The sequence below is a fragment of the Cheilinus undulatus genome, linkage group 15, assembly GCF_018320785.1.
Source record: "Cheilinus undulatus linkage group 15, ASM1832078v1, whole genome shotgun sequence".
Lineage (NCBI taxonomy): Eukaryota > Metazoa > Chordata > Actinopteri > Labriformes > Labridae > Cheilinus > Cheilinus undulatus.
Window position 1 is genome coordinate 36,680,029 of NC_054879.1, and position 26,308 is coordinate 36,706,336.

The 26,308-nt window shown below is 39.2% G+C and overlaps 1 protein-coding gene across 1 annotated transcript in view; it reads left to right on the top strand.

Moving 5' to 3' along the window:
- tmtops2b (teleost multiple tissue opsin 2b) overlaps positions 1-26,308 on the top strand; it is a 69,418-nt gene that overhangs the window by 9,327 nt on the left and 33,783 nt on the right. Inside the window, exon 2 of the mRNA XM_041807256.1 lies at positions 20,767-21,092. Coding sequence (XP_041663190.1) covers positions 20,767-21,092 — 326 coding nt within the window. The remainder of the gene's footprint in view (positions 1-20,766; positions 21,093-26,308) is intronic.

A 26,308-nucleotide genomic window follows, 5' to 3' on the forward strand; every position in this document is an offset into this window, starting at 1 on the left:
AGTCAAAGAGCCAGTATGCATCCCAATTACAACTCAACAACTGCTCAAATATCAAGTGAAATGCAGAAAATTTGTACTTTAGGTGATTTGTATCATTTTGATATACATTCAACTCTCATAAAACCACATTTTATTCACAATGGGACGTAAACAACATATCAGATGTTAAAACAGTAATTTTATAATTTAACAAGAAAAAAAAAGTTCATTTAAAATTTTATAGCGGCAAAACATCTCAAAAAATTAAGGACGGGTCAACAAAAGGAAAATGAAAAACAACTCAAGGAGCATTTCCAATAATTAGGTTAAGTAGCAACAGGTCAGTAACATGACTGGGTATAAAAATGGCATTTTAGAGAGGCAGAGTCTCTCAGAAGTAAAGATGTTTCTGTGAAACAACGTCAGAAAAATGTTCCCTAAAGCAAAATTGCGAAGACTTTGAAAAGCCCACCATCTACAGTACACAATATCATCAAAATATATGGAGAATTTGGAGAAATCTCTGTGTGCAAGGGACAAAGTGGGCCCTCAGGCTGCAGTGCATTAAAAACAGGAATGATTCTGTCCTGGAATTCACTGCACAGGCTCAGGAACACTTTAGGACCTAGATCCCACTTTCAATCAGAAAAAAATACCAATCATTGCTTGGATTTTGGAGCTGCATTGGATTTTGGGTGGCCAATCTGATTTTGAGAAGGCCACACCACCCATAGCCATATATTAGATGCACCCATACTAATGTGGCCAGTACAGTTCCATAGACTGTAAAACCTACAAGTAGCAGATGCTGCTCTGACAAATTTCAACAGAAAATTTGAGGTCTAAATTGGTGATCTGCTCGGCTAAATTGGCTGTTTGAGAGGACAGAACATCCATTATGTTTGTATTTATCAGATGGTGGGGTCAGTCAGACCAACAACATGTCAGTAAAGCATAAAACTGTCTATTAGCACCACTTTAAAAAACTAGAACACATAAGAGTTAGATGAGGAGTGGGTCTGAGGAAGAACAGACATTTTTCATGATTAGTTCATGAACAGATGGTTGAGTAAAATCAGGAATATGTGTAGCATGGTGATCAATCACAACCTACACCCACACAAGCCCTGTTTGTACTTTGAATAACAGCAGGGGGCAAAGAGTTTATTTCAGTATGTTAATTTAAAACATATATATTATTTATAACTCCTGAAATAGGTATAACATAATAAACTCAATTTGAGTACAAATGAATACTGAATAAACATTTCATGATTGGTATTCCAATCTATACATTTCCATACATACGTCACCGTCACACAAACCTAATCCTAGTCAGGATTAGGTTTGTTTTTTATAGTGAATATTTTTAAGTACTGAACATAATGACAGAAGAAAATCACAAATTGGATTAAAGATGGGAGCACAATACAACAACATAAGACTTGTAAGTATTAACCTTCATGCCTTTATTTGATAAGCAGAGGATTTCCATATAAACATGTAGTTTTGCCCCCTGACCATTACACCAGCAGGGACCGTAATGACGTTGTATTCAAATTAGCCTGTAGTACCTGCTGACCAGGGTGATCTTGGTTGGACAAAAGCTTTTCGACCGAACAATCGACTAATTGAATGGAAGCTATCAACCCTAATTCAAATGCATGTACTTTGCTATGAAGTTGCACCCCTTTCAGTAATAACAGCCTCCACTTGTCTTGGAAGGCTTTCCACAACATTGTGGAGTGTTTTTGTGGGAATTTGTGCCCATTCATTACGTAAAGCATTTATCAGGTCAGGTCTGGCTCACAATCTCCATTCCAGGTCATCTCAAAGGTGCTCAGAGGGGTTGAGGTCAGGGCTCTCTGTGGGCCAGTCAAGTTCTTCAACACCAGACTCACCATATCTTTATAGTCCTTGCTTTGAGCACTGGTGCACAGTCATGTTGGAATAGAAAGAGCCCCAAACTGTTGCTGCAAAGTTGGAAGCATAGCATTGTTCAAAATGTCATGGTATGCTGAAGAATTAAGGAGCTGAGCCCAAACCTTAAAAAACCAGCCCCATAATATTATCCCTCCTCTACCGAACTTCACAGCTGGCACAATGCAGTCAAGCCGGTAATGTTCTCCCGGCATCCACCAAACTCAGACTTGCTTATCTGACTGCCAAACAGAGAAACGTGATTTAACACTCCACAGAGCATGTTTCCCCTGCTGCACAGTCCAGTGTCAGTGTGCTTTACACCCCTTTATCCAATGCTTAGCATTGAACTTGGTGATGTGCGGCTTGTATGCGGCTGTTCTGCAATGGAAACCCATTTTATGATGCTCCTGTTACAGTTTTTGTAAGCCTTGAGGACTTTAATGCACCATGCACCTTAGCAGCTGTTGACCCGAGGATTTTACATGGTCTTTCACTTTATAGGTGAGTTGCTGTTGTTCCTAAACTCTTCCACTTTCTAATAATATCACTTACAGATGACTGTGGAATATCCAGCAGGGGTTTTGTATCACAGGTGTTTGCAAATGTAGACTGTATGGCTAGGTGCTTGATTTTATACACCTGTGGCAACAGGTCTGATTGAAACACTTGAACTCAAAAAGTAATTGGTGTGGCCTAATACTTTTGTCTGTGTAGTGTATTTAAATCAAAAATCAAAATATTAGAAAAAATCTGATTAATTTTATGAAGCCAAACCATTTCCAAATGAACAGCCACTTGGGAGCCAACAGATCCAGCTCTGACTAGAGAAGAGCCAAACAATCCAAATCATGTAGTTTCTATTTGAATTGTGGTTTTAGTGTTTATTTATTGTAAATGACCTCTGATGGTCCATCTGCAGAACCTTTGGGCGTATGTTGGCAATGCTATAAAGATAAAGGAGGAATACATTCTCTTTTTTCCAGTTATAAGCTTGTTGTTCAAAATAAAATATTCTGAATGGGATATTTTATTGGAGAAAAAAACAAAAGAAGCAGCGGTACAACACAACAAAGCAGTACTTAGTTCTAAATCCAGGGAAATCAGTATGTTTAAAGAAATAATCCTGAAGATTAAAACAGAAAAGCCCTAAAGCCATGAAGATAGCTTGAAACTGATGGTGTTGGAATTTCTTTTCCAGCTGAATGGTTAGAGACTGGAGGACTTTCCATCTTGATATTTCTGAAAGGTTAATATGAGAGTCAGTATCATCCAGATAACATCTGTATGAATCCCAGTCGGACATACTAATCCTGGGATTAATTCTCCTTGTCAGCAGTGATGATTATCATTGATTATGTGTAATTGTAATAGCTTTTAGCCTGCTCATTTTCAGCTGGTGAATGATGTGTTTATGCAGACTGCAGGCATGAAATATATTAAGAGAGTGAAAACCTTGTCATGGCTCGAATGGATGATCATTATCTTTAATAGAACTACAGATAACATTTCTTTAGTGGACAGGGGAACACAAGAGGGATTGTGCATAAAAAAATATATTATCCCACATGTATTAAAAGCCTTCTTTCTTCAAACTTACTCCATTGCATATTCTTTGTGCGTACCTTTTCCTGCAACCAGAACACTGTGGACTCTTTCAAAGCTAATCAAGCAGAAAGCATACATCACTATTATTCTCTTTTAGTGTGCAAACAATACATGAGGTGCCCTTGGCTTTCACTCTCAATACCAAACATTCAAATGTAAAAGCGCAGTCAGATAGTATTGTGTATGTCTGCATATGGCAGCATATCAGATCTGAAAAGAAGCACACATAATCTGATTGAATTCCATAAACAGACCTGAGCCAACAATGCCATTGTCTCTGTGACTACCTTGACCTGTCTGTGGCCTTCTGCCTCACGCCCCCTCACTAAAGAGCCATTGTAAAAGGTTAGAAATACATAGGCTCATTTTATGAAAAGGTTAAGAGGATGAATTATGTGAAACAGCTGGGCAATGTGGTTGTAGAATATGTCAAAACCAGAGGAACACACAAGGCTTGGCTACATCAGCGTGTAACTTAAAATATCATGCAAAGTACACAAATACCGCAGAGCACACACTTGTATGTCATTTCTCATTCCCACTTTGAACGTAAGTGCACATTTAGCCTTTGAGCAAATGACCCTACATAACTGGAAGAAATTGCATGACTCTTGTTTGCATTTGTGAAAGATCCTTGGCTGGGTGCATAAGTATTTTTCTATAAATGGGTACATGAGGTGCCACCCTGTCCAAGCACTGAGAGGAGAAAATCCAGTTAAACCTGCTAATCAAAATTAATGAGATAAAGTAAGTAATACACCTGGTATTCTGACAGTGCCTTACAACATTCATTAAAAGTTGGTTACTAATCATTCCAGTTAAATTCCAGGTACAGATGAAAAAGAAATTATTATTTTTTAAACAGTATTTCCCAAGGTGCCGTAAACAGAGCAAGGAATTTTTAACACAGCTTTTCCATATAGCCTAGTTTCATTCTGGATGCTTAGATTATTTAACTTTGCACACATAAACAGAACTATTTCACAAATGCCGAAAACTACCAGGGTAGGGGTGCGACAAGATCTTGGGCTATGAGATCTCGCGAGAACAAAACGCCACGAGATTTCTCGTCGTGGAAAAATCAATCTCGCGAGATCAATATTGTGCGGACAGAAGGAGCAGCAGCTCTCCTTACAGAAAAAAATACCAAACTGGAAATTAAAAAAGATCACAAAGATGACATGGAGACTTTAAAACTGTTCGTGAGTGAGCGCTAATGAAGAAACGGAGCTGATCCGTGACCCATTAAGATCACCGCTCCAACCCCCATCCCCTTCGCGTGTGCTATGTGGAGCCACACATGATCATAACAGTCCAAGTTGATGAGATTCTGCTGCTGGTAACCTGTGCAGTCTCCATGAGGAGAATACAGTGTTTATTTAGCTCGTGTATGCGTGCAGACTCACTTTTTGTGCCGCTATTTGTGACTTTGTAACTTTGAAACAGTCCCTGCTTCCTCATGTCTCCTTCTCATCTCACCGTCTGTCAGTCACACATCCATCAGCTATTGGCTGTGCGTATCATCAATCAGTAAACTTAGCAAAACAAACTCTGTTTGAGCACCATAGAGTCCACTGTTACCTCCAAAGTTTTAGCCCGAGTTAAACGCGTCATGCTTGCTGTCAGACAGCAGACAGAGAAAAGACACACTCACTCACCAACGCACACACATTAACACACACGCTCATCTGTGCGTGGTGTCCAACACTGTTAAAGCTCATATGAGAAAAAAGACCACAAAACTATAAAATAATCTATTTCTCTTAATAACAGCAAACGTGTTATTGACAGAAATATTTCTTTTGATTGTTTTAAATATGGATGTCCTTAAAGAGGATGAGAAATGGTTTGATTTTTACTGACACAGCTCTTTAGATTTAGGCCTGTTTAAAATAGTGCTTAAAATACTTTCAAAATAATCTAAAAGCTTTTATTATATATAATTAAATATTATATTAAAAATAGTTATTGTAATTGTAGTGACGAGAGCATAGTGTAGTAAATTAACGATTTTGTAGGCTGTTAAAATGAAAGGTTTGATTTGAAGGGCATGAAATCGTACACTTTGAGTCAGACAAGTTAGACAAGACATACTATCTGGAAGCACTGATAGCCTACTCAGTACTTAGTTCAAACATATCTGAATAGACCTGAATGCATTGCAATTATGACTTTCAGTTGTTTAAAGGACATATTTTCCACCCATGTATTTTTTTTTTCCAAATTAAAAAAAGTGTAAAATCTTGTCTCGTGAGATAATGGTCTCGTCACACCCCTATACCACGGACAACATTATAAGCCTCCTTTAGAACTGACCTTTTACGCCATAGCACAAACATAGACTGTAAAAAGAACTGGACAAAACCTGAGTGACATCAGCTGTTTGATTTTAATAGGTGGACTCAAACAGCTTTTAAGGCCAATCTGCGTTGGCTTTCATATTGAAATCGCTGTCTAAAAAATGTTGGGATCAACCTAACGGCAGACGAGAGCCTGTCCACTCAGCTTAACTTCCTGTCAGCTAAGCTCGACTTCCTGCCAGCTAAGCTAGCTAGCATTCTGGCTGACAGATAGGTAGCGTCTGCCTGTCAAGCTATCTGCCAATCAAATGAGACTCGCCAATCAGTGTGCAGTGAGGTTTTTCCTAAATATAATCGAAACCATTTTGGTACAAAAATATTTACCCCCCTACAGTGAGAGGACATGAAGACATTAGCTAATGAGACTGTTTCATTTTCTTTGAACCAGGCTGTAAACTAACCTTGCAAAGCAGACAGATACGCCCGTTCCCTTGTTTCTTACTGGTGAATCCATCTTGCAAAGCTCCCATCAGAACCATGTGGGCCCGGTTAGAAAGTGACAGGACCAATCAGTGACGAGGGGCAGTACTTTCAGGCACGGCAGAGTCGTGACGTTAACAAGCAGCAGCAAGAGCTGGTGCAGTTATGGAGGAAGAGCTTAGCGTGGATGCTGCTAAAGCGCCAGTTTTATCAGAACTTGACAACATTTCTTCATTAAAAGAAGAACAAAGAACAGCAGTGAGTGTTTTCAAAAACGACAAAAGTCGAGTACTGACATGTCTATAGTTGCCATGATTCCTCAGTAGCTGTGCACGTGCAGCTCGATAGCGGCTACGTCACATGTTTTGTTGCTCTTATTGGCCCGTAGAGATGTGACAAACAGAATGTTCTTCCAATCACACAGAGTTTTTTTCAAAGCCTCTGCTTTTTCTCAAACATTTCCTATTGAAGCTTTCCCAGATGGATGTGTGAAACACATCCATCTGGCGTGTCAGGTTAGCTGTGAACTAGTTTATTTCTAGTGGGAAAAACATCTTTTAACATGTGCTGTGTACGGGACTTCTGGTGTTCCTTCAGTCAGCTTCAGGTGGACACTCGCTGTATTGCAATTTTTTGGACTTCCACATTGGTTTCATTTTTCAGGACTGGAGGTTGCTGCTTGAGCACAAACCACTGTTGTGCAATGATGTACTTTAACTGATGTCTGCCCTATATTCTGGTACAGACAATGCTGTGAAGTGTGGGGGCTTCACCTCTGACTTCTTGCCAGTTGCTTCTGGGGTGAGGCTGGGCCTTAAGGCCTTTGCACACTGAGTCATTTTTTTTCGTCCAAATTTTTTGAACATTAAAAAAGAAAATCCAGCTCATGCTGTTCTAACACTGATGCCAAATTTTTTGTCCATCATATATTTTTTTCAGAACAGGCTTATTTTATGCTAAATTTCGCATCAGTCCAAGTCATTAAAAATGGGTGATTGATGATTCCAAACAGGGCCCGCTGCTTCCTCTTCGCTTGCTCACCCCGCCGGACCCCTCCTCTCTCTAAAGGTAGAAGTATGTAGCCTACTCACAGGTCATAACAGAGACTGAATTAAAAAGTTGTTCTCCATTTCTCCAACTTGGATCAGCGCTATGACACATGAGCATGTGCTGAATGAAGCTCTCTGTCAGGCTGGATCCAGCGGGATTTCAAAGGAGTGACAGAGCCACGGGCTTGTGGCACGAAACAATTTGCCACATCCTACAAATTTTCACAGTGAAGGCAAATAAAAATGCATTGGACTCAGTGTGCAAGGTCCAAGTGTGTGACATTTTTTCGGATTACAGATCTGAAAAAAAAAAAAAAAACGCATCAGAAAATAACGGACCCAGTGTGTAAAGACCTTACACCCCTACGCTCTTCAGTACCTGTATTGACTGGATAATTGGGCGAGTAATGGGCAGGGAACTGTGGAGTGCCATCTGGACGTGGGCAAAAGTCAGTCTTTCAGTCCCTCCGGTCTTGCTATACTATTAGTATGCCTTGGACTTCTTTGGGATAACTTCTCTTCGCCAGGTATGTAGGCAAGACTGTGTGTCTGATGCAGATGTGCTCAGTAGACAGAGGATAGAAATGGTCAGCTGCTTGATACAGGAACGGCAGCTGCATCTTTAGAGCAACCTGGCGTGCTTTACTAGGAATGATCTACCTCCCATTTCTGGTGTAACTACTTATGAATTTGCTGCCTCTTTTGGCAGCATTTTTCACAGACAATAACCTTTCATGTGTGGCAATTTGCAATACAAAAACGGTGATGACCAGGAGTCTTATCAACACTTAGGGCAAACACACGTGTTGCTGCATTGATCAGTGTGTGCTTGTTCTATAATGACATATGAGTTGGGCTCAAAAACACTGAAATAGAAACACTCCAATCCTCATAACTGCATTTAAAGCAATCTTTTTTCCTGACCATAGAAATTGTCACTAGAGTGCTGTTATTTCACAAAGTGCTGACCTTCTCCATGCACAACCACTGAACCTTTAAACCAGCTTTCATGCAGACACTCAGGCTGATCACACAGGTGACGTCAGTGAGGGTTCAGTGCTTAAGGCTTAGACCATGGCTGCGTTCTAATGCAATGGATCAGACGAGGAAAAGACTCCTGTGTTTAATAAATGCCAGTGTATATTTCACTAGAATGACAAAGATTTGTTGGTGTTAGGATAGAAATCTTTTCATTGTTAATATTGCATGACAAAGATGTGTTTTGTTTTAATATTCATATAAAAATCTACAGTAGGCATTTTTCAGTCATTGAAACTTTTAAATTTCATACACGAGCCTCTTTATGACCTACAGAATAAACCACCAAATGTATTAAAAACTGAAATGTCATATTTACATCGATATTGAGACTTTTCAAAAACACGTGAAATGTTGCTTAGGTGCTTTTCATTTCTCTCCATTTTTGAGACGTTCTTCACCTTGATTGTAGTCCACCTGTGATACATTAAATTGACTGGACATGATTTATAAAGGGACACACCTCCCTATAGAAGGCCTCACAGCTGACATAGAGTAAAATCCAAGTCATGAGGTCAAAGGATCAGCCTGCAGAGCTCAAAGACAGGACTGTTGCAAGGCAAAGATCTGGGGAAAGGTACACAAGTATTTTCTTCTGTCTAGCCCAGGGGTTTCATATTCAATCACAGCAGGGGCTGGATTCAGAATGTAGGTCCAACCTGAGAACTGAAGGTCAACATTTAACCAGATATTTTCACTTGTGATAAATGATGGGGGAAAAAAACTTTGTACTGATTATAAATAATTTTGAGATGAAAGAAAATCAAAATCAGAAGTTTTAATGATCAAAATCTGAGATGAAAAAAATCAAACTTATTAGTTGAAAAATCCACACACACAGTCAAAAGTCAAAGTAATGATTCTAAAAGGCAAATATATGAGAGAGAAAGTTGAAATCAGTAGTTTTAAAGTATCCAAATATAAGATAAATTTCAAAATCATGACTTTAATAAAAAGTAAAAAAAAAATGAGTTAGAATTTTTAATTGTGGGTCTAAAAGGTCAAAATATGGGATTAAAAGTCAAAGTAAGGAGTTGAAAATGTCAAAATGTGAGAAAAGTTCCAGACAATGGGTTTAAAAGGTCAGAATTTAAGATTAAAAAAAGTCAAAATTATAAATCTAAAAGGTCAAAATATAAAATAAAAAGTCAATATAATGTTAAGTCATAATTGTGAGATGATATATATATATATATATATATATATATATATATGTTTTGTTTTGTTTTTTTGTTTTTTTTTGCTGATGTCTGGCCAAAACTTGGTATCTCCATTTTGTATGATTTCTTTTTTAAACAAATTAGTGCTATCAGTCACATCTGAGTGTGGATTTTAACCAATTTTAAGGAGTGCAAATTTTTAAAAGATGCTGCATAAGACCATTCAGTGTGTTTAATTAATTGAATAATACAGCATCTTTTCATCTCCTTAATAGTGGTGTTTTTGGGGATACAAGGTTTTCATCCAATGCCAGCTTTTTTGGGTCACAGCAGCCTAAATGATGTGCTCTGAATTCCTTTGAAAAGTGAAAAGTGGAAAAAACATGTCTTTGGTGTCCTGGAATAAAGGACAGGTGGTTAGACTCATAAAAACAATGGCCAACAGAGAGGTGAGTCAGCTGAAGAATGAAGTGCATCAGCCATAAATCCTTTCAGTTCACCCTCAGCTCACACTTGAATATGTGCAGCCTGTGATTAAACCATCAGTACCTATGTGACATTTCCAGTATTGAGAGGCAGGGCTTTTGGTTGCTGGTTAAAGAAATGTTAGCGCGGCATGCTGATGCTTTCCAAACCATAAGAACATTTTTTGTCCTCTTGTGCGTTGTCTCTCCCATCTCCAGCATCTGCTGAGGTTTTAAAACCTTTCAGTAGCAGTCAAGTTATTTTTTTGGAGGCGTAAACTTTACAGAACATGGAAGTCAAGCCATTAGTACTTCTCCAACCCAACTATTACACTGCTGCTTGTAAATTCTACTATGAAAATGTCACCTCTTTTGATATTCTATGCTAATATACTGCAGGGTATCTTGTTCACTGAAAAATGTTTGCGTTTTCATGAGAGCGAGCAGTTTGCAAAGGGCAGAAGTGAGGAGGGATGTCAGATCTGATTCATCAGATAAAAGTTCATCACAGCCTTTTACTCACCGCAGGTCTGACCGTCAGCACACACGGCCTTTATGTTCTATTACCAAATACACCGACCATCGAGTCACCGAGCCGCGTGCGGGCACTACCAAAGAGATAAGCCTTTTTCTGGATTGACCTCATTGCACTGCTTATGGATTTTCTGCTGCATATTGTGATGTTTAAAGTGTGTGGTGAAGCCTCTGCTATAGAAAGGGTGAGTCAGCTGATAAGCCGCCTCTACAACAGATCTTATGTAATTAATTTTATATTGGAATGTGAAATGTAAGTGTGATTGTCCTGATTGTTTTCTGTGGGGGATATTCTGTGAGAGTCTGGTGACCTGCCCAGATATAAGACCACGTTTATCAATATGGGATATTGATTTTTGTTTCACATTTTTGATTCTCCATCTTGTTGGAGAGAAAATATTTTCAGTGGTGTGGAAATGATCTCAGATTTTCCTTGTTGTGCTTGTTTGCCTGCCAAATTGATTGTTGTGTGATTTTTCTCTGAAGAGTGTGTCTTTGAACACAAAATTCCTTGAATTTCAAAATGAACAGTGGGTTACTGCAATATTTATACTCCATGCTAGTGTGAAGTGATGTTGTCTGCTCTGTTCTCTACTTGAGCAAAAACGGGTTCAGTTACTTAAAAAAATACTGCCAATTTAGTACCACAGGGGAAATTGTATTTCAAATTTTCGGGTGTTGAGAAGTGGCGTACGTGAGTCATGGATATCCGAAAATCAAGTTGTAGCCGGTTCAAACCAATACCAAAACTTTCCATTACTTCTTTCAGTGTAGGACTCACAGTATGCCAACATTTCTCTCATATTTTAGCATAAAACAGAGCAGAGTTTGTCCCATCAGTGACTTCCCCTGCCCAGGAAATTTAAAAAACATCTTATATTGAATTTGAAAGGAAGGTATGTTGGATGTCAACATTATCATGATCATGCCACATTATCTGTTTATGGCTGATGCTTATCAGGAGGGCTGTTAAAGACCCTGTAAAATGAAATGTAAAATGTCTGTTGATGGAGAGGAAGCCACACCCCATTCAGGAGATATACAATCCTCTCAAAAGCACTCATGCTATTAGCCTGCCCTTTGACCTTACCTTGACCTTTTGATAAGAGGGCAGCTGCCTGGCTTGGAGCCAGAGAAGAGACAGTCACTTTTCTGGCTCAAATCTCTGTTATGACACTTTCAATGATCCATGGGCCACTATGACTGATAGATTTGGCAAATTTACCTCACAATGAACAAACCCCCCCAGCATTTAACCGGCTTTTAACTTTCAGTAAAGGCAGTGATATCGGCTAACAACATACTGCACTGAGATGACCTGCTCTGTGATTTTATATTGTAGTGTAAGAGAGCCGGGGTCATTACCCATCATGGGCCGGTGACATCACTAGTCCACATACTTGCCTCGCCCAGATCAAACCCAGCCAGAAAAATTCAGTCACATGTAATTCTCAGTGTTTTCACATGTTTACAGCAACCATAGTCCAGCATATCTAGTGTCTTAAGACAAAATTTTGGATTTCACTGTACAGGGTCTTTAAGTTGTATTTTATGTTGATTCAAATCCTCTCTTGAATGAGAGCCATAGTTTGGACAACCCTGGAATAAATTGATACTCAGGGTAGCATTTAAAACACTATGAAACATTCATTGAACATTGTAAGAGTTTGAGTACATCCATAATCACACTATATGAGGAAATCCCTCTTTCTAACAGAATGTTTGGGAGGTGGGGCAGGTGAGTGTTTGTCCCGAATATACAGTATATTTCTCTTTCTCACTAAAACAGCATTTCAGTCAAATTTAGTCAGTTTCCGCAGTATATGGTGTTCCATTTTTATTGGCCAATTCCACAGTTCTGTCGATAACTTGGGCCTTGTTCACATGGAGAAGGAAAAAGTTTTATTTCCATGTTTTCAAAAAGTTTTCCATAAACATGGGATCGTTTGTTTGCTAATGTCCGCGTTAGCACAGAATCACTGACAACGACTAAAAGCACCGTAGTAAATATGCCAAGCCTGTAAGTGGCGCTGTAACGCTGCCATGGAAATGCACCAAAAGAGAGAAAAAGATGACAGAAAACTACCCAAAACTGTCTCCTGGTTGTTTTCCGCAGTGGGTTTGAGAACATCTGGTGTGTGCTGTTCTTGGTGCTGGTAAAGAAGCATCTGATTTTGCTGTAAAGCCATAATAAGCTCAGTTGCTTCGGCAGCACGAACACAAATCCGGTAATCCGCCATTGTTGTTTTGGTTTGATAAGCATGTGGTAATTGTTTTACGAGAGATGCAGTTGGCTGTCCACACAGAGATGAAACGGTAAGCATTTACAGATTTGTTCACTTTGGGACCCGGTTTCAAAAAGTAGCATTCACGGCCTCCGATAATACGATAGGACAAAAACTGTTGCGTATACTCCTGAATTCGTCTGTTGACAGGGCCTCAGGAAAATTGGAAATCATAGTGCCCTTGACAAGCCAAAACTCATCCGTACATGTGATATGATAGTGTTAGATTATTTCCTTTTTAATCCATAACAAACTTCTTTTTCTGTGGTTAAGTTCATACATTAATCTGTGATTGTCCTAAAGATCCTTTTTTCTTTCAGAATAAAAGCAGTTTTGTATCCAAACAGGAAGTCTGGATTAAGGTTGTTTTTGTTAACTAAAACTAAATAAGCAAAACTAAAATTCGAAATTCATTAAGTTACTGAAACTAAATAAAAAACTAAGCTTTACCAAAAAAACAAAACTAACTGAAACTGTTCAATGCATTTGCAAAACTAAACTAAAATAAAAACACAGACTAAATATCCTTAGTTTTAGTCTTTGACATAACCACACTGACTGGCACCAACACCCAAGTCTGGGGAATGAATGTCCAGCATTGATTGGTTAAAATTTCAGACCATGTTAGGTTTATGTCTGGAGTTGTAGTTAAACATCATCTTTAAATGAATCAAATGATAAGTGAAGAGTAGCCTGTTAGAATGTCTTTTTAAAAATGTAGGATGTTCACTCAGCCCTGATATGTATTTAAAAAAACTAAAACGAATAAAAACTAAAATAAAACAAACATTTTTTTGCAAAATAAAAACTGAACTAACAAACCAACAGTAAAAACTAATAAAAAAAAAAAAAACTAAATTTGAACACAGAAAGTGAAAATGAAATAGAAATAAAAACTAATGAAAATCAAACTATTACAGTTGGTCTGGATACAGTTTAAGACGGTTAAAAAAGTTTAAATAAAAATAGTACAATTTTGAAATGGTGAGATTAACTGTGATTAAAGAGAGAAATTCTGATCTTTAACACAATTAAACTTTCTAATTTTTTGACAGCACCTAAATGCTTGATTTATTATTTATAAAGATTTATTGGTTTATCCTATTTAAAAATAAAGCTATATATGCTTTAATGATGCAAATGTGAAGTCAGCTCAATGTAGTTTAATGCAGTTCAAAAATCCAAAATGAAATAAAAGCAAGTTTCAAATGACATTCAAATTAAAATCTGGGAGACTAACTGAGATTAACTAGGGAAAATCTGTGATTAATCACAATTAGAAATTGTTTGACTGCCCTTGTAAATACTGAGCTCATTGTTTATAATGAATCATTAACAATTTCATATGCCCTTTGAAAACAAAGCTAAGATGCTTTTTACTGCAAGCATGAAGTCAGTTATACTAAGTTTAAAATAGTACAAAAGTCCAGGAAGAACATTTCACATGCAAAACAGTGGAATTTAAAAAATAATCCCAATTGATTACAGAAATTCTGAGATTCACTGTGACTTAAAATCGTAATTTTAATAACTTAACAGTCCAACAAAAGAGGGAAAAAATTTAAAAGACCAACACAACTATGAAGTCATTCTGACAGAAGTTTTCCAGGGATGCTTTGATGATTTGTAACATATAAATGTGAACTTTACTCTAATAAAGGAGAAAATTATGAAGTTCTGGACCTCTAGAGAGGAAATTACAGCATCAAAACAGGTCACAGGGTTGGATTTGAGATATCTCTCTAAGCATTTGTTCTTCATGTTCTGTTGCTGCTTTTAGTAATCAATTTAATCTGTGTCTAATCTAATACTACTTTGTCCTCTCTAATGCAGTTTAAGAGCAGGACTGGTTTGAATGATGTAACAGACAAAAGATGAAGCTGCATCAGTAATGTCAGGGGCATATGTGGCAACAAACTGAACTCAGAGGGTAGAGGGGCGAAGTGCCCTCTTGAGTGCCCTTCTGACAGATGAAACACCATAAAATGCCCTGTAAAGTGGAGAATTCATGCTGAAGTGCTCTCCCAGGGAGGAAAAAAACAGGCCGTGGTGCTCTCTGCTGCACCAAAACATGATGAAGGGTTCTCCTGGTGGCCAAATAGGCTACCCCACATGCTTGACAACTTTGTACGTGCCTCAGGCAGCCTTGGACCACCACTGTGGAAACACTTTGACATTTTTGTGCTGGAGAAAGTATAAATAAAGGTTGAGGTCTCACTGACTTATAATCCCTTTGCCTGTGAACAAACAGCCTGAGGCAAAACACACCAGTAAGGAGGATTTTTATTTAAGTATGCAGAGAAGGGACTGAACAAGAGCGTTGGGGCAGATACCAGCCATGCATACAGTATCAGGATCCAGCATCACACGTCTCTTCCTGCGCTTAGCCTCATGGGAGCTTCTTCAAAATGGGAATTGATGCTGAGAGTCAGGAGGAGTTTCTCAGTGCGGCTTTTCCTCATTTAAAGTCAGAATTGCAGCTCTGCAAATCTTCTTATGTTCATGTTCATGCACATGGTCATGGACTAGAGTGGTATTGTTACTGTCACTGAGTGTAGGGAACTCTGTTGTCATTCTGGTTGATATACAGAAGTGCAAAAAAAACGCAGGGGTTGGATGGCACCGTCACAGAAACCTAATCTTTTTTTGTTTGCTTTCTCACCACACTTGCTTTGAAGGCTTCAAAGGGAGCTCAGACGTACTGTAAGTACAAGATGACACATGACTGATGTTTTTCAGAATACGCAGGCAAGTCTATGAAAATGAATCTGTCAACAAGAACCAGAGGCTTTCTATATGCTGTAACCCACGACAAATTGAGCCGAAGCACTTTTGAAAGCCTAGAGAGCTGAGAAAGATTGATACATACACATGTGTAAGCGCTGTACTAAGCCAAATTTAGAACACAAGGTACACTAGTTCATAAGGTACATGATATTCTGGGAGGAGTATTTCAATCAGGAGAGACTTCATCTTCAGTGAACAAGGATGTGCTGTCTTTGATTGTCCATTGTGATTCCTTAGTGCAGTCAAAGGGAGAGTAAGGCTGACCACAGGATAGGAAACTCCCATGTGGAGGCTGTGTTGGTGGTGAGAGGGTTGCAGGATGTGTTGTATTTCAGACACTGATGATCTGACCTGATGAGCTGACTTGGACACCGAGCAGGACCTGGATGCTGATGATCCAGACCTGACACTGAAGAGCTGACAGGATGTGGCAGGGTGGGAAGTGGGTGGCAGGGATTCATGCTGAAGATAATTGCAATTGCATGAAATAATATTTCACTGAGCGATCTTGAATAACAGGCCCTGTGGATATATCATTAATGTACATTCAGTATATGTATATATAGATTAAAGTATTTAGCCGCCTGACCATCACACCGTCAAGGACTATAATGACATTGCATTCAAATATTTTAAAGGTCACGTTATGCAAAATACACTTTTGCAGGATTTTCTGGCAAAAACACGTGCCCCTGGCCTGTCCACAATCTCCCTATGAGCCAGAAACTCCCCCTTTCTCCACCTTTCAGAAAATGTGTGCTGAAACAAACTGTTCTCAGATTTTCCCCTTATGATGTCATGTGGGGAGTTAGCACCGCCACCAGGTTGGGTTGCCCCTCCCCACTTGGAAGAAAGTTTCTTCCCTCCTCTCCTGATCCTATCAGGAGGGCCACATCCATTAAGCCACATCCATTTCCTGAGAGAGGCGGAGTCAGACAGCTCATTAACATTTAAAGCCGCAGAAACAGCTTGTTGCGAGCAGAGCTGAAACAGAGGGGGTTTTAGACATACAAAAATCCAGTACTGGGGTGTTTCTTTCAGCAACAAATGTCACAGGCATGTTTTGGGGACCTCTGAGACCAATATAAACTTGTCTTAAGGGGTAAAATATGTGACCTTTAATATGGAGTCCCACAAAAATTTAGAGAGTTTTTTGGGGGAATTTATGCCCATTCATTTTGTAGAGCATTTATGAGGTCAGGCACTGATGTTGGATGAGAAGGACTGGATTAGAAAATCTCAATTCCAGTTCATCCCAAAGGTGCTTGATGGGGCCAAGGTCAGGGCTTTGTGTGGGCCATTTAAGTTCTTCCACACCACACTCACCAAACCATGTCTTTATAGTCCTTGCTTTGTGCACCAGCCAGCGCACAGTCATGTTTGAGTAGAAAAGGGCATTCCCTGAGCTATTTCCACAAATATCGAAGCATTGCATTATCTGAAATGTCTTGTATGCTGAAGCGCTAAGGTTGCCTTTCACTTGAGATAAGGGGCTTAGCCCGAACCCTGACAAACAGCCCCATTCCATTATCAGTCCTCTACTACAGGAGTTCCCAAACTTTTCAGCCTGTGACCCCCAAAATAACATTATCATAGACCCGTACAATGTTGCACAAAGCATCATGTTCAAATTTACATTCTAGGATTGTTTTAGTACATTATAATTTATTTAAGCATAAATCTTACATAATAATTAAAGTTTTACTTTAAATTGAACTCATTTTAGCAAGATTTTATACAGTAATGGACACAATTTACCACTTTAAATCATGTTAGAATTCTCTTTGTTTTTATGGAAAGCATCCTGTCCAACAGTGTCTCAGGGGGTCCCAACCCCAACTTTGGGAACCACTTCTCTACTGTACTTTACAGTTGGTACAGTGCAGTCAGGCTGGTATTTTTCTCCCACCATCTGCAAAACCCAGACTCACCCATCTGACTGCCAAACAGAAAAGCATAAATTGTCACTCCACAGAACACATTTCCACTACTTCAGAGTCCAATGCCGATGTGCTTTACACCACTCCATCCGACACTTGGCAGTGGACTTGGTCAATTAATGTCAGAGGAAGTCTGGATCTCTTCAGCTATGAACTCAACAGAGTGTTATGGATGTTTATGGATGTGGACCATGTAGCAAAGTAGTACTTGACCCCGCTCAGGGATTTTCATGGCTGAGCTACTGTTGTTCCTAAATGCTTCCACTTTATAATAATATCCCTTAGAGTCAACTGTGGAAAATCCAGCAGGGAGGAAATTTAACAGACTGTCTTATTTCAAAGGTGGCATCTATCACACGCTTGAAGTCACTGAGCTTTTCACAGCAACCCATTTTGTATCATAAATGTTTGCAAATGGAGCCTGCATGGCTAGGTGCTTGATTTTATACAACTGTGGCAACGGGTCCAATTGAAACATCTAAATTCAAAAATTAACAGGTGTGGCCAAATACTTTTGTCCATATGGTGTATTTTCATTAAGGTAAAACAGATTGATTGGCAAACAATCATTATGGGCTGATATTAAAGATGTGTGACTAAAAAATTGACCATTTATGAAATGTAGTGGTTAGTTTTACGTCTGTGCTCATGGAGTAGCACTTTTTGTCTCACTGATTAGAATTTAAATTTTTAACTGTACGACAAAGAATCGTCGATATACAAAAGCAAAAGAGACCATAACAAAAAGACTCATACAACTGAGTTGTTTCTAAGCCTGCAAACACGGTAACCAAACAACAGCACCCTGTCAAAACTGATTTTGCTCATGTTTTCTACACCAGTGCTTCAGAGTCAGTCAAACTGACTCTTTAAATGAGATTTCCCTTCAGAAAAACTCTGCATATTTACAGACAAGCTCTGCAAACAGAGACACAAAGTACCGTTTTGTCCACAGGGGGTCCAAAAGTCAACGCAAAGTGAAAGTTCCTCAAGTGGAGTGGCAGTAAAGATCTCAGACGGCCTCAAGCTGTGATATTCAAATGGAGAGTGGTGAGGAGTGGGGAGTGGAGTGTTTTTTGTTTTTTTTTTAGCTCCCAAGTGTGATAATCTGATGGGTGACTTAAGGATTCACTTCAGCTTAGATACTTACAACATTTTGATTGAAATTTTCTTGCTCTGATCTGTAACTTTTTAAGGATGTTACAAAATAGTTTCTAAAAACCTTAAAACTGGCTTACATTAACAGAGAGTAACTCAAGAAAAGTTTAGCTAACTTAGGCATTTCTCATGTTATGGTCTAAAGCAGGGGTGTCAAACTTATGGCCCACGAGCCACTTCCAGCCCGCCAGCAGGTGCCATACAGCCCACGAGATGCTATATAAATATTAATAATAAATATTAATTTTCAATATTTACTAACTCAGGTGTTTGAAATACAAATTTTCACTCATTTTTCATGATCTAACTATAACATAAAATCGAAAGATCATAATTTGATGCAATAAACGAGTAAATGTGGAACGTCTCTTTAGAGCAGAGAGGAACATAGAAAAAGACGCACGGCAGACCACACAGCAGTGCATCTGCTATCTCTAGCTTCACAAACACAAACATCGGCATGTTTGGTCTTGGCGCAGCGCTAAAAGCATCACAATTACACATGGAGATGGCCCCGTTCATGATGCGTGCACAGATGTCAGGGGATTCAGAGAGAACGGGCATGCAGAAGAGCTACTGTTGGGATTCAGACATGTGCTTAAAAGTCAACTTTTCACTCAGCAGGTGAGGGTTTGTAGCAGTTTGAGCAGTAATAGTGCAGTAGTCTGGAATAAATCTCTGCAGGATCCTCCTCCTCTCTCTCTCTCTTTCTCTGTCTCCCATCTCTCACCTCTTTTCTCTCACTCATCTCCTCTCTGGACTCTGTCAAATGATCCCAGGCCTGGAGAAATAAGGATCAGATCAGATTTTGTGAACAGGTTGCCGTTTTAAAGCCATACACAGTCATGCTGAATGTGTATTTATAATGAATAACCCAGTCTTGTAAATTTAGGATCAGTAGGTCTTAAAAACATTAAAAATCTGAAAGAAAATTGCCATATGAAACAAGGACAACATCTTCATGCCTAACCTGTTTGGATCACTTGCAAGAAGCTGTCTAAAGTAGCTAATATACCCTTGTGTGTGTCCATTTATATATATACATATACAGTGCTTAACAAATTTATTAGAGCACCACCCTAAGTAAGGTTTATGCCACAGCTGCCCTAAATTCACAGCATTGGTAATTACTAAAATCACTTTTTATGTTTCTGCAATGGTTAACACCAATATGTTGAAGCTCTTTAACAGAAATGATATTTTTAATGCTAAAAGATAATTATTGTTATCCATGAATTTTTAAAATTACTGATTTACAAAAAAAAAAAAACTGAAAAAATAGTAAAGTACATTAATATTTCTTGATTAATATGTCAAATTATAACTATTTACTTGCATTCCTGAACAGAAAAACGAGTTTTAGTGGTTGAACGTTATGCTTGATTAATTTCTGACTTCTCAGAGAAGCCGAGTGACCCGGCTCAAATTTGGGTATAAAAAGGTGAATTCAGTTTGAAATTCCTCATTCCTGTTCAAAATGGTAAAATGTGGAGAGCTGACTGACTCCCCCATGGATGCCGTTTTTGCCCAGTGTCTTTGAATCATAAACACTGGCCTTAACTGAGTCAAGTGAGGCCTATACCTCTTGGATGAGTTAGCGATGCACTCTAGGAGTAATTTTGGTGGGCCGGCTACTCCTGGGAAGGTTCACAGGTGTTCCAAGTTTTCTCCATTTGTGGATAATGGCTCTCACTGTGGTTTGCTGGAGTCCCAACGCCTTAGGAATATCTTGTAACCCTTTCCAGACTGCAAGATGTTGATGATTTGGTTTCTCATCTGTCCTTTAATTTCTTTAGATTGTGGTGCGATTTGTTGATGGGACGCATGGGCAAAAGCATAGGAAATCTGTGCCTCTAGTGTTTTTTATTGGCCTTTATTTAAAATACAATCATTGAGTTAAACTTTGTAAGCTGATCTGCAAGATCTACCAAAGAATATGTCAATTTTTTACTTTTAGCTCTATTTTTGATCATACTCGCCAACAACTGTATGTCTTTCAACAATCCACCTGCATTTTTGAAGTTTTATGCTGATGACTAATAGCTTCCTCTGTGTCCCTCTCAGGTATTGTTTCGCTGATCTCTCTGGTCATCCTCTCCTATGACCGCTACAGTACTCTAACTGTTTACAACAAACGTGGGCCCAACTACCGTAAGCCCCTGCTGGCTGTTGGGGGCTCCTGGCTCTACTCTTTGTTCTGGACTGTGCCTCCTCTGCTGGGTTGGAGCAGCTATGGCATCGAGGGCGCAGGAACCAGCTGCTCCGTGTCCTGGACAGTTCGGACAGCTCAGTCGCACGCCTACATCATCTGCCTCTTCATTTTCTGCCTGGGGATACCTGTGCTGGTGATGATCTACTGCTACAGCCGGCTACTATGGGCAGTTAAACAGGTGGGGATATTCGAGTGTCTGATCTTGTGAGCAAAAGTAAACTTGATTGAATTCCTCCTCAGCTAAAATCTTCCCTTGAAGCAGTAAACGCTGTAAGCCTGAAAGCTGATTAAAAACACTTAATGCTCCATTAGAAGAAGAGCATGCACTCATCACTGCAATTACTGAAATCAGCGTCGGAGTTTTGTAACTAAAAGATACACTTCTGTTTTCTGAGGCAGAGAAGAAAACATTAGCTTCCAGCCTTGAATAAATCTTTATAGCATGAGAAAGTGAAGTCTAGTGGCTGTGCTCCACTTGTACTCTTAAAAGTCAGCTCCTTTGGGTCACATAAACATATATTTACCTGATAAGAGCAAACATTGGTTTAAAGTCCTAGGTTACCCTGCAGGAAAAACAAGTTAGCCGTCATGACCTTTACTAGTCTCAGCATACCCACTAGCCTTGCCAGAGCCTGGAGACTTATGCATGTGGCCTCTCACTCCCACGGAGTCCAGGAATAATCGGCGCATGAAGAACCATTCTCTGTAACATTTCTAGTCTCCTAAGGGAGCAGGGAATACCAGGAATGCTGTCTTCTCTGTAGGGAACACAAAAATTGCTTCCTGGGATTGCATGTGTGTATGAGCAAAAGTGCAAGTACCCCAAACACACAGAGGTGTTTATTCCATATATTTGGACCATGGCATGATGGTGATTCTTGAGGCAAGTCTAGGGGGGCCTTGGAAAGTTGTAGTGCATCTGCTCATCAACTAATGAGATCGTACATGTTAAAGTAGATATTTTACATGGATATGAATATGGTGTGTCTTCAGATTTTGGCTTGATCTTGGGTGTTTCTTGGGTTATGAGAATATGTTAAAAGCACAGCAGTTAACACACCTGTAGCTGTAAGAGGGAAGAGAATATAAAACCAAGGTGTCTGTTTTGACACTGTTAGAACTATTACAGGCTTAAGACGAAGGTTTTTTTTCCTCCCAATTCTTTACTTTACTTAAAGGGATACTTCAACATTTTGGCAAATTCGTCCGTTGCCATAATTCCTATAGTCCAAGTAATAGGTTCGTTACCTTTAGTTGTCGGCGCAAGCTGTTTTTAGATTGGTCGCTGCCGAGTTCAGACCTGCTTTGCCAATTTAATGTAAGCAGACGGTATTCTGGCTTTCCCTCATCAAACTCATCAAATACACAATCCAACAACTCCAAAACGCTTTCGTAGACAAGTTGTGACCTGTACATTCACCACACTATGAAATAGTCATGGAACCTTAGGAGACGGAGATGTTTTAAAGCTAAATGCAAAGCCGGAACTACACTCCAGACATGGCTGCTGCACTGTGTCACTCCGCCCAGTGATTTACTCAAGAAACAGTTCTGAGTATTTTCTTCATGCATCGTAATGTTACATAATTATACGTTATTAATTAACATTAATGTGATTACATTCTGAGGTCAAAGTTTCCCTTTTTTAAGGTTTTCTGGGTGAATCATATTTCAGATTAAGACATAAAAGAGCCACAAATTATCACAAAAGAGCCACATGTGGCTTTAGAGACACATGTTGAGCATCACTGAAATAGAGTAAAATACAATACCGAGGGCACCTGCTTCTCCCTTAAAAATGTCCAAATGGTGTGGTCCAGCACTGCAAAATAACGCAGGTAAAGTTAGTAAAAATAATGCTCATGAATGAGGAAATTATGGTTCAAAAATACATAAAAATGCAGTGATATCTGTAAAAATGAGGCAACATTTGTTGCTTGGCAAGCCGGTTAAGGGGGGCCCGGTGTAATATCCTTTTTGGGGCCCTAAATCCTTAGCTACACCCCTGGTTGTGGTACACAAGAAGGGACTTAAGTTAAATCACTGTTTTCCTCTGGAAGCCCTCTGTTTTGCTGCTCCAATGACACAATCCATGCCCTCACAACCCAAAGAAAGGCTATTCTAGCAAGCCAGGAACATGGGTGACTTTCCGGGGCATTTAGAAATCCACACCAGTAACTCTGATACTAAACGTCTTTTTATCCATTTTTGATCGTTTCTGCTAATGCTATCTGCAGCTAATGCTAGCTGTTATATCATCACATCATACTTTTTCAAACTGCACTTGTATATTCTGGAGACTACCTGCTGGTGTGTTTCTGGTAATATTCCTGTTGCATAAGTGTGCTTGAGCTTAAGGCCACCTACAATACACAGTTAATGATTTGTCATCCACAGCAGGGCACATGTGTGAGAGTGGAAGCTGCACTGACTGCAATTATGTTAAATTTTTCAGCATTTTATACTGGTGTATCATCACACTGGTTTGCAGGATAAAGACAACTTTTTTGGATCAAAAAAAGGTATTAATAGTGTGTCTTGTGTGCTTGATTTTACAGTAATTTATGTATTGATATCATTAATTAAAACATGAATTTAAATTGAAATAACTCCAGCCAGCTGTCTTACTCAATATAAATGATACATGTTTATAAAGGAGTAGGGTGAAGTTTTGTTACAAATTTGCTACCACTTGTCTACTTTTGAAAAACTACAAATGTCTTCAATATAAGAGACAAATTTGAAAATAGACGATGAAATAAACAGGTTGAATCAGCCAACCCAGCCATTCCTTTCCTCTATTCATTTTGTCTTAACTCAAGAGGAAAAAACTATAGAGGTATTTTTCAAACTTGCTCTTCGGGGCTTCCATACACCTGATGAATCCTCACATTGCACATGTAACTTGGTACAGCAAACCTCTGCTGGTCTCATTTCTCTCCAAATGCCCACTCTGGTCACATCTTACCCTTGTGACCCTGACTGAAAAAGGCGAAAGACTCCCTGTCAGTCATATTGAAAACATGAGATGATCCACAGCGGTCTCAGACAGCTGACAGACCAGAGTGGGTGACGGTGACGGATGACGTGATGTGATGGTGTGACATCAGTGCAGCTTCTAAAGTTTGATGAATTGTCAAATCTGTGTACATACATCAGCAGTAAATGTCAGGCTGGATGACAGTCCATAGATCACACAGATATCTATCACAGCAAAATCTTCGCTGCCCTCCTTAAATAGACCAAAAATGCATTGCAGCTATTTGACAGCACTCATGTTCAGAGACATATAAATATTTAGCGGAACACACAATATTTCTCTGCACATTTGTCAAATGTTGAGGAGAAGCTGGAAAACATTTTTCACCCTGTGCTTAGATTATAATAAATCTATCAACAATGTTAAAAAAATACATTTATATTCAGTTAAGACATGACTATAGAGATTTTTTTTAAGTCTGTCAACAAAGTGGCTGCACTTTGGTCACTTTTGTCTGTTTTAAACTAATTCATTAAGCACAACTGATAAACCAAATAATCTCAAGACACGTGCCACTTGAGACACCTGAGAAGATCCGTGCTCCTGCACATTAAAATGTTCCGGAGTGAGCTTTAGCTCTTATCAGCCCCAGGCAGTTCAAATTTGATGGAAACCAGAGCCCTAAATACCTTTTGAAGGGGTTTAAAACTTGAGCAAAACTTATAAAAAGAACAACTTCATTGCAATTCCAGTGTGGTTGCGTCCTTCTTGGATGATTCTGATAAAGGCCCAAAGCTGAAGAGTGTTAACCTGACGATAAAAGTTTCTCCCAAAACCAAAAGTTTTTAGGCCTCTTCAGACTATCATCATGTACCTTCAAAGTTGCCCAAAAAGTTCCAATCTTTACTTGAGAACATTTTCAAATGTATAATGAATTCTGAAACTATTTAGACCTCCATCACTTCCTTCAATTTTGTATATTGCAGCCTGATGCTCGATCATTTAAAACAAACAAACAAAAAAAAAATACTCATCATTTACACTCTCTACCACATCATGGCAAGAATTTTGCAAACTTTTTGGAAAGCAGAAAAAGTAAAAATATCACATTGACACAAATGTTCAGACCTCTTTCTGCAACACTTGAAATTTAGCTCAGGTGCCTCCCTTTTCTATTGATTGTTACTCAGACTTTTCTACACCTGTGGTGAATTATTGATTTGGAAAGGCACGCACCTCTCTATGGAAGGCCTCACAGCCAACAAAACGTATCAGAGCAAAAACCAAGCCATGAGGTCAAAGGAACTGCCCTCAAAGCTCAGAGACAGAATTGTTGCAAGGCCCAGATCTGGGGGAGAATACAAATAAAATCTCCTGCACTGAAGGTTCCCTAGAGCAGTGGTTCTCAACTGGTGGGTCAGGATCCAAGCAGTTTTAAGTGGGTCACAACTAGGTGTCTGAAAAAATGGTGGCAAAGTCCTGAAGTCCTCATTGGACATGCATCGATACCTTTTATTTTTACCCTGTTTCACTGTGAAATTGGGGAACTTTAAATGTTTGATCAATATTTCAACTAATGTGTCTCCTCTTCTTACAATAAATGGCTGCTTTTCCCATGATAATGACAGAATTTCACAAGTTTCGGCAAAAAAATTGGCAAAAATGGACACATAATGGTGGGGAAAGAGGGTGTAAAATTTGTCAGTTTTGTCCTTTTTCTTTTTTAATATCAGGTGTTTTGGTTCAATCATCTTCCAAACCACAACATATCTAATTAACTAAACGTGGCATTGAAAATTTTTTGGATACTTGGACTGCGATCTGTTGTCAGACGGACTTGTGGGTCCTGAGGCCAGACCAGTTGAGAACCACTGCCCTAGAGTACAGTGGCCTCCAGGTATGGACTGGGACAGAAATTCAGCCTGGGACTTTTAGATGGAGAGGCTCTATCAGGGATGCATGCTCCACATATGGAAATTATTTTATTATGAAATTCCCAAACCTCCTGATGGCCAGCCTGCCTTCAGTGGCCTCAATGATTCTCAAATGGAAGACGTTTGGCACATCCAGGACTCTTTAAATAACTGTTCATCCAGCCAAACTGAGCAGTGATTACTCTAACTGAGCTCTAGAGATCCTGTGTGGCGATGGGACAAAGTTGCAGAAGGACAACCATCATTGCAGCACTCCACTGATCTGAGCTTATGGCAGAGTAAGCCTCTCCTCTGTGTAAAACACATGAAAGCCTACTTGCAAAAAAGCACCTGAAGGACTGGGAGAAACAAGATTCTCTGGTCTGTTGAAACCAAGATTGAACTGTTTGAACGTTACATCTGGAGGAAACCAGACTTCGCCCATCATCTGAACTATGAAGCATGGTGGTGGCAGCATCATGCTGTGGGGGTATTTTTCAG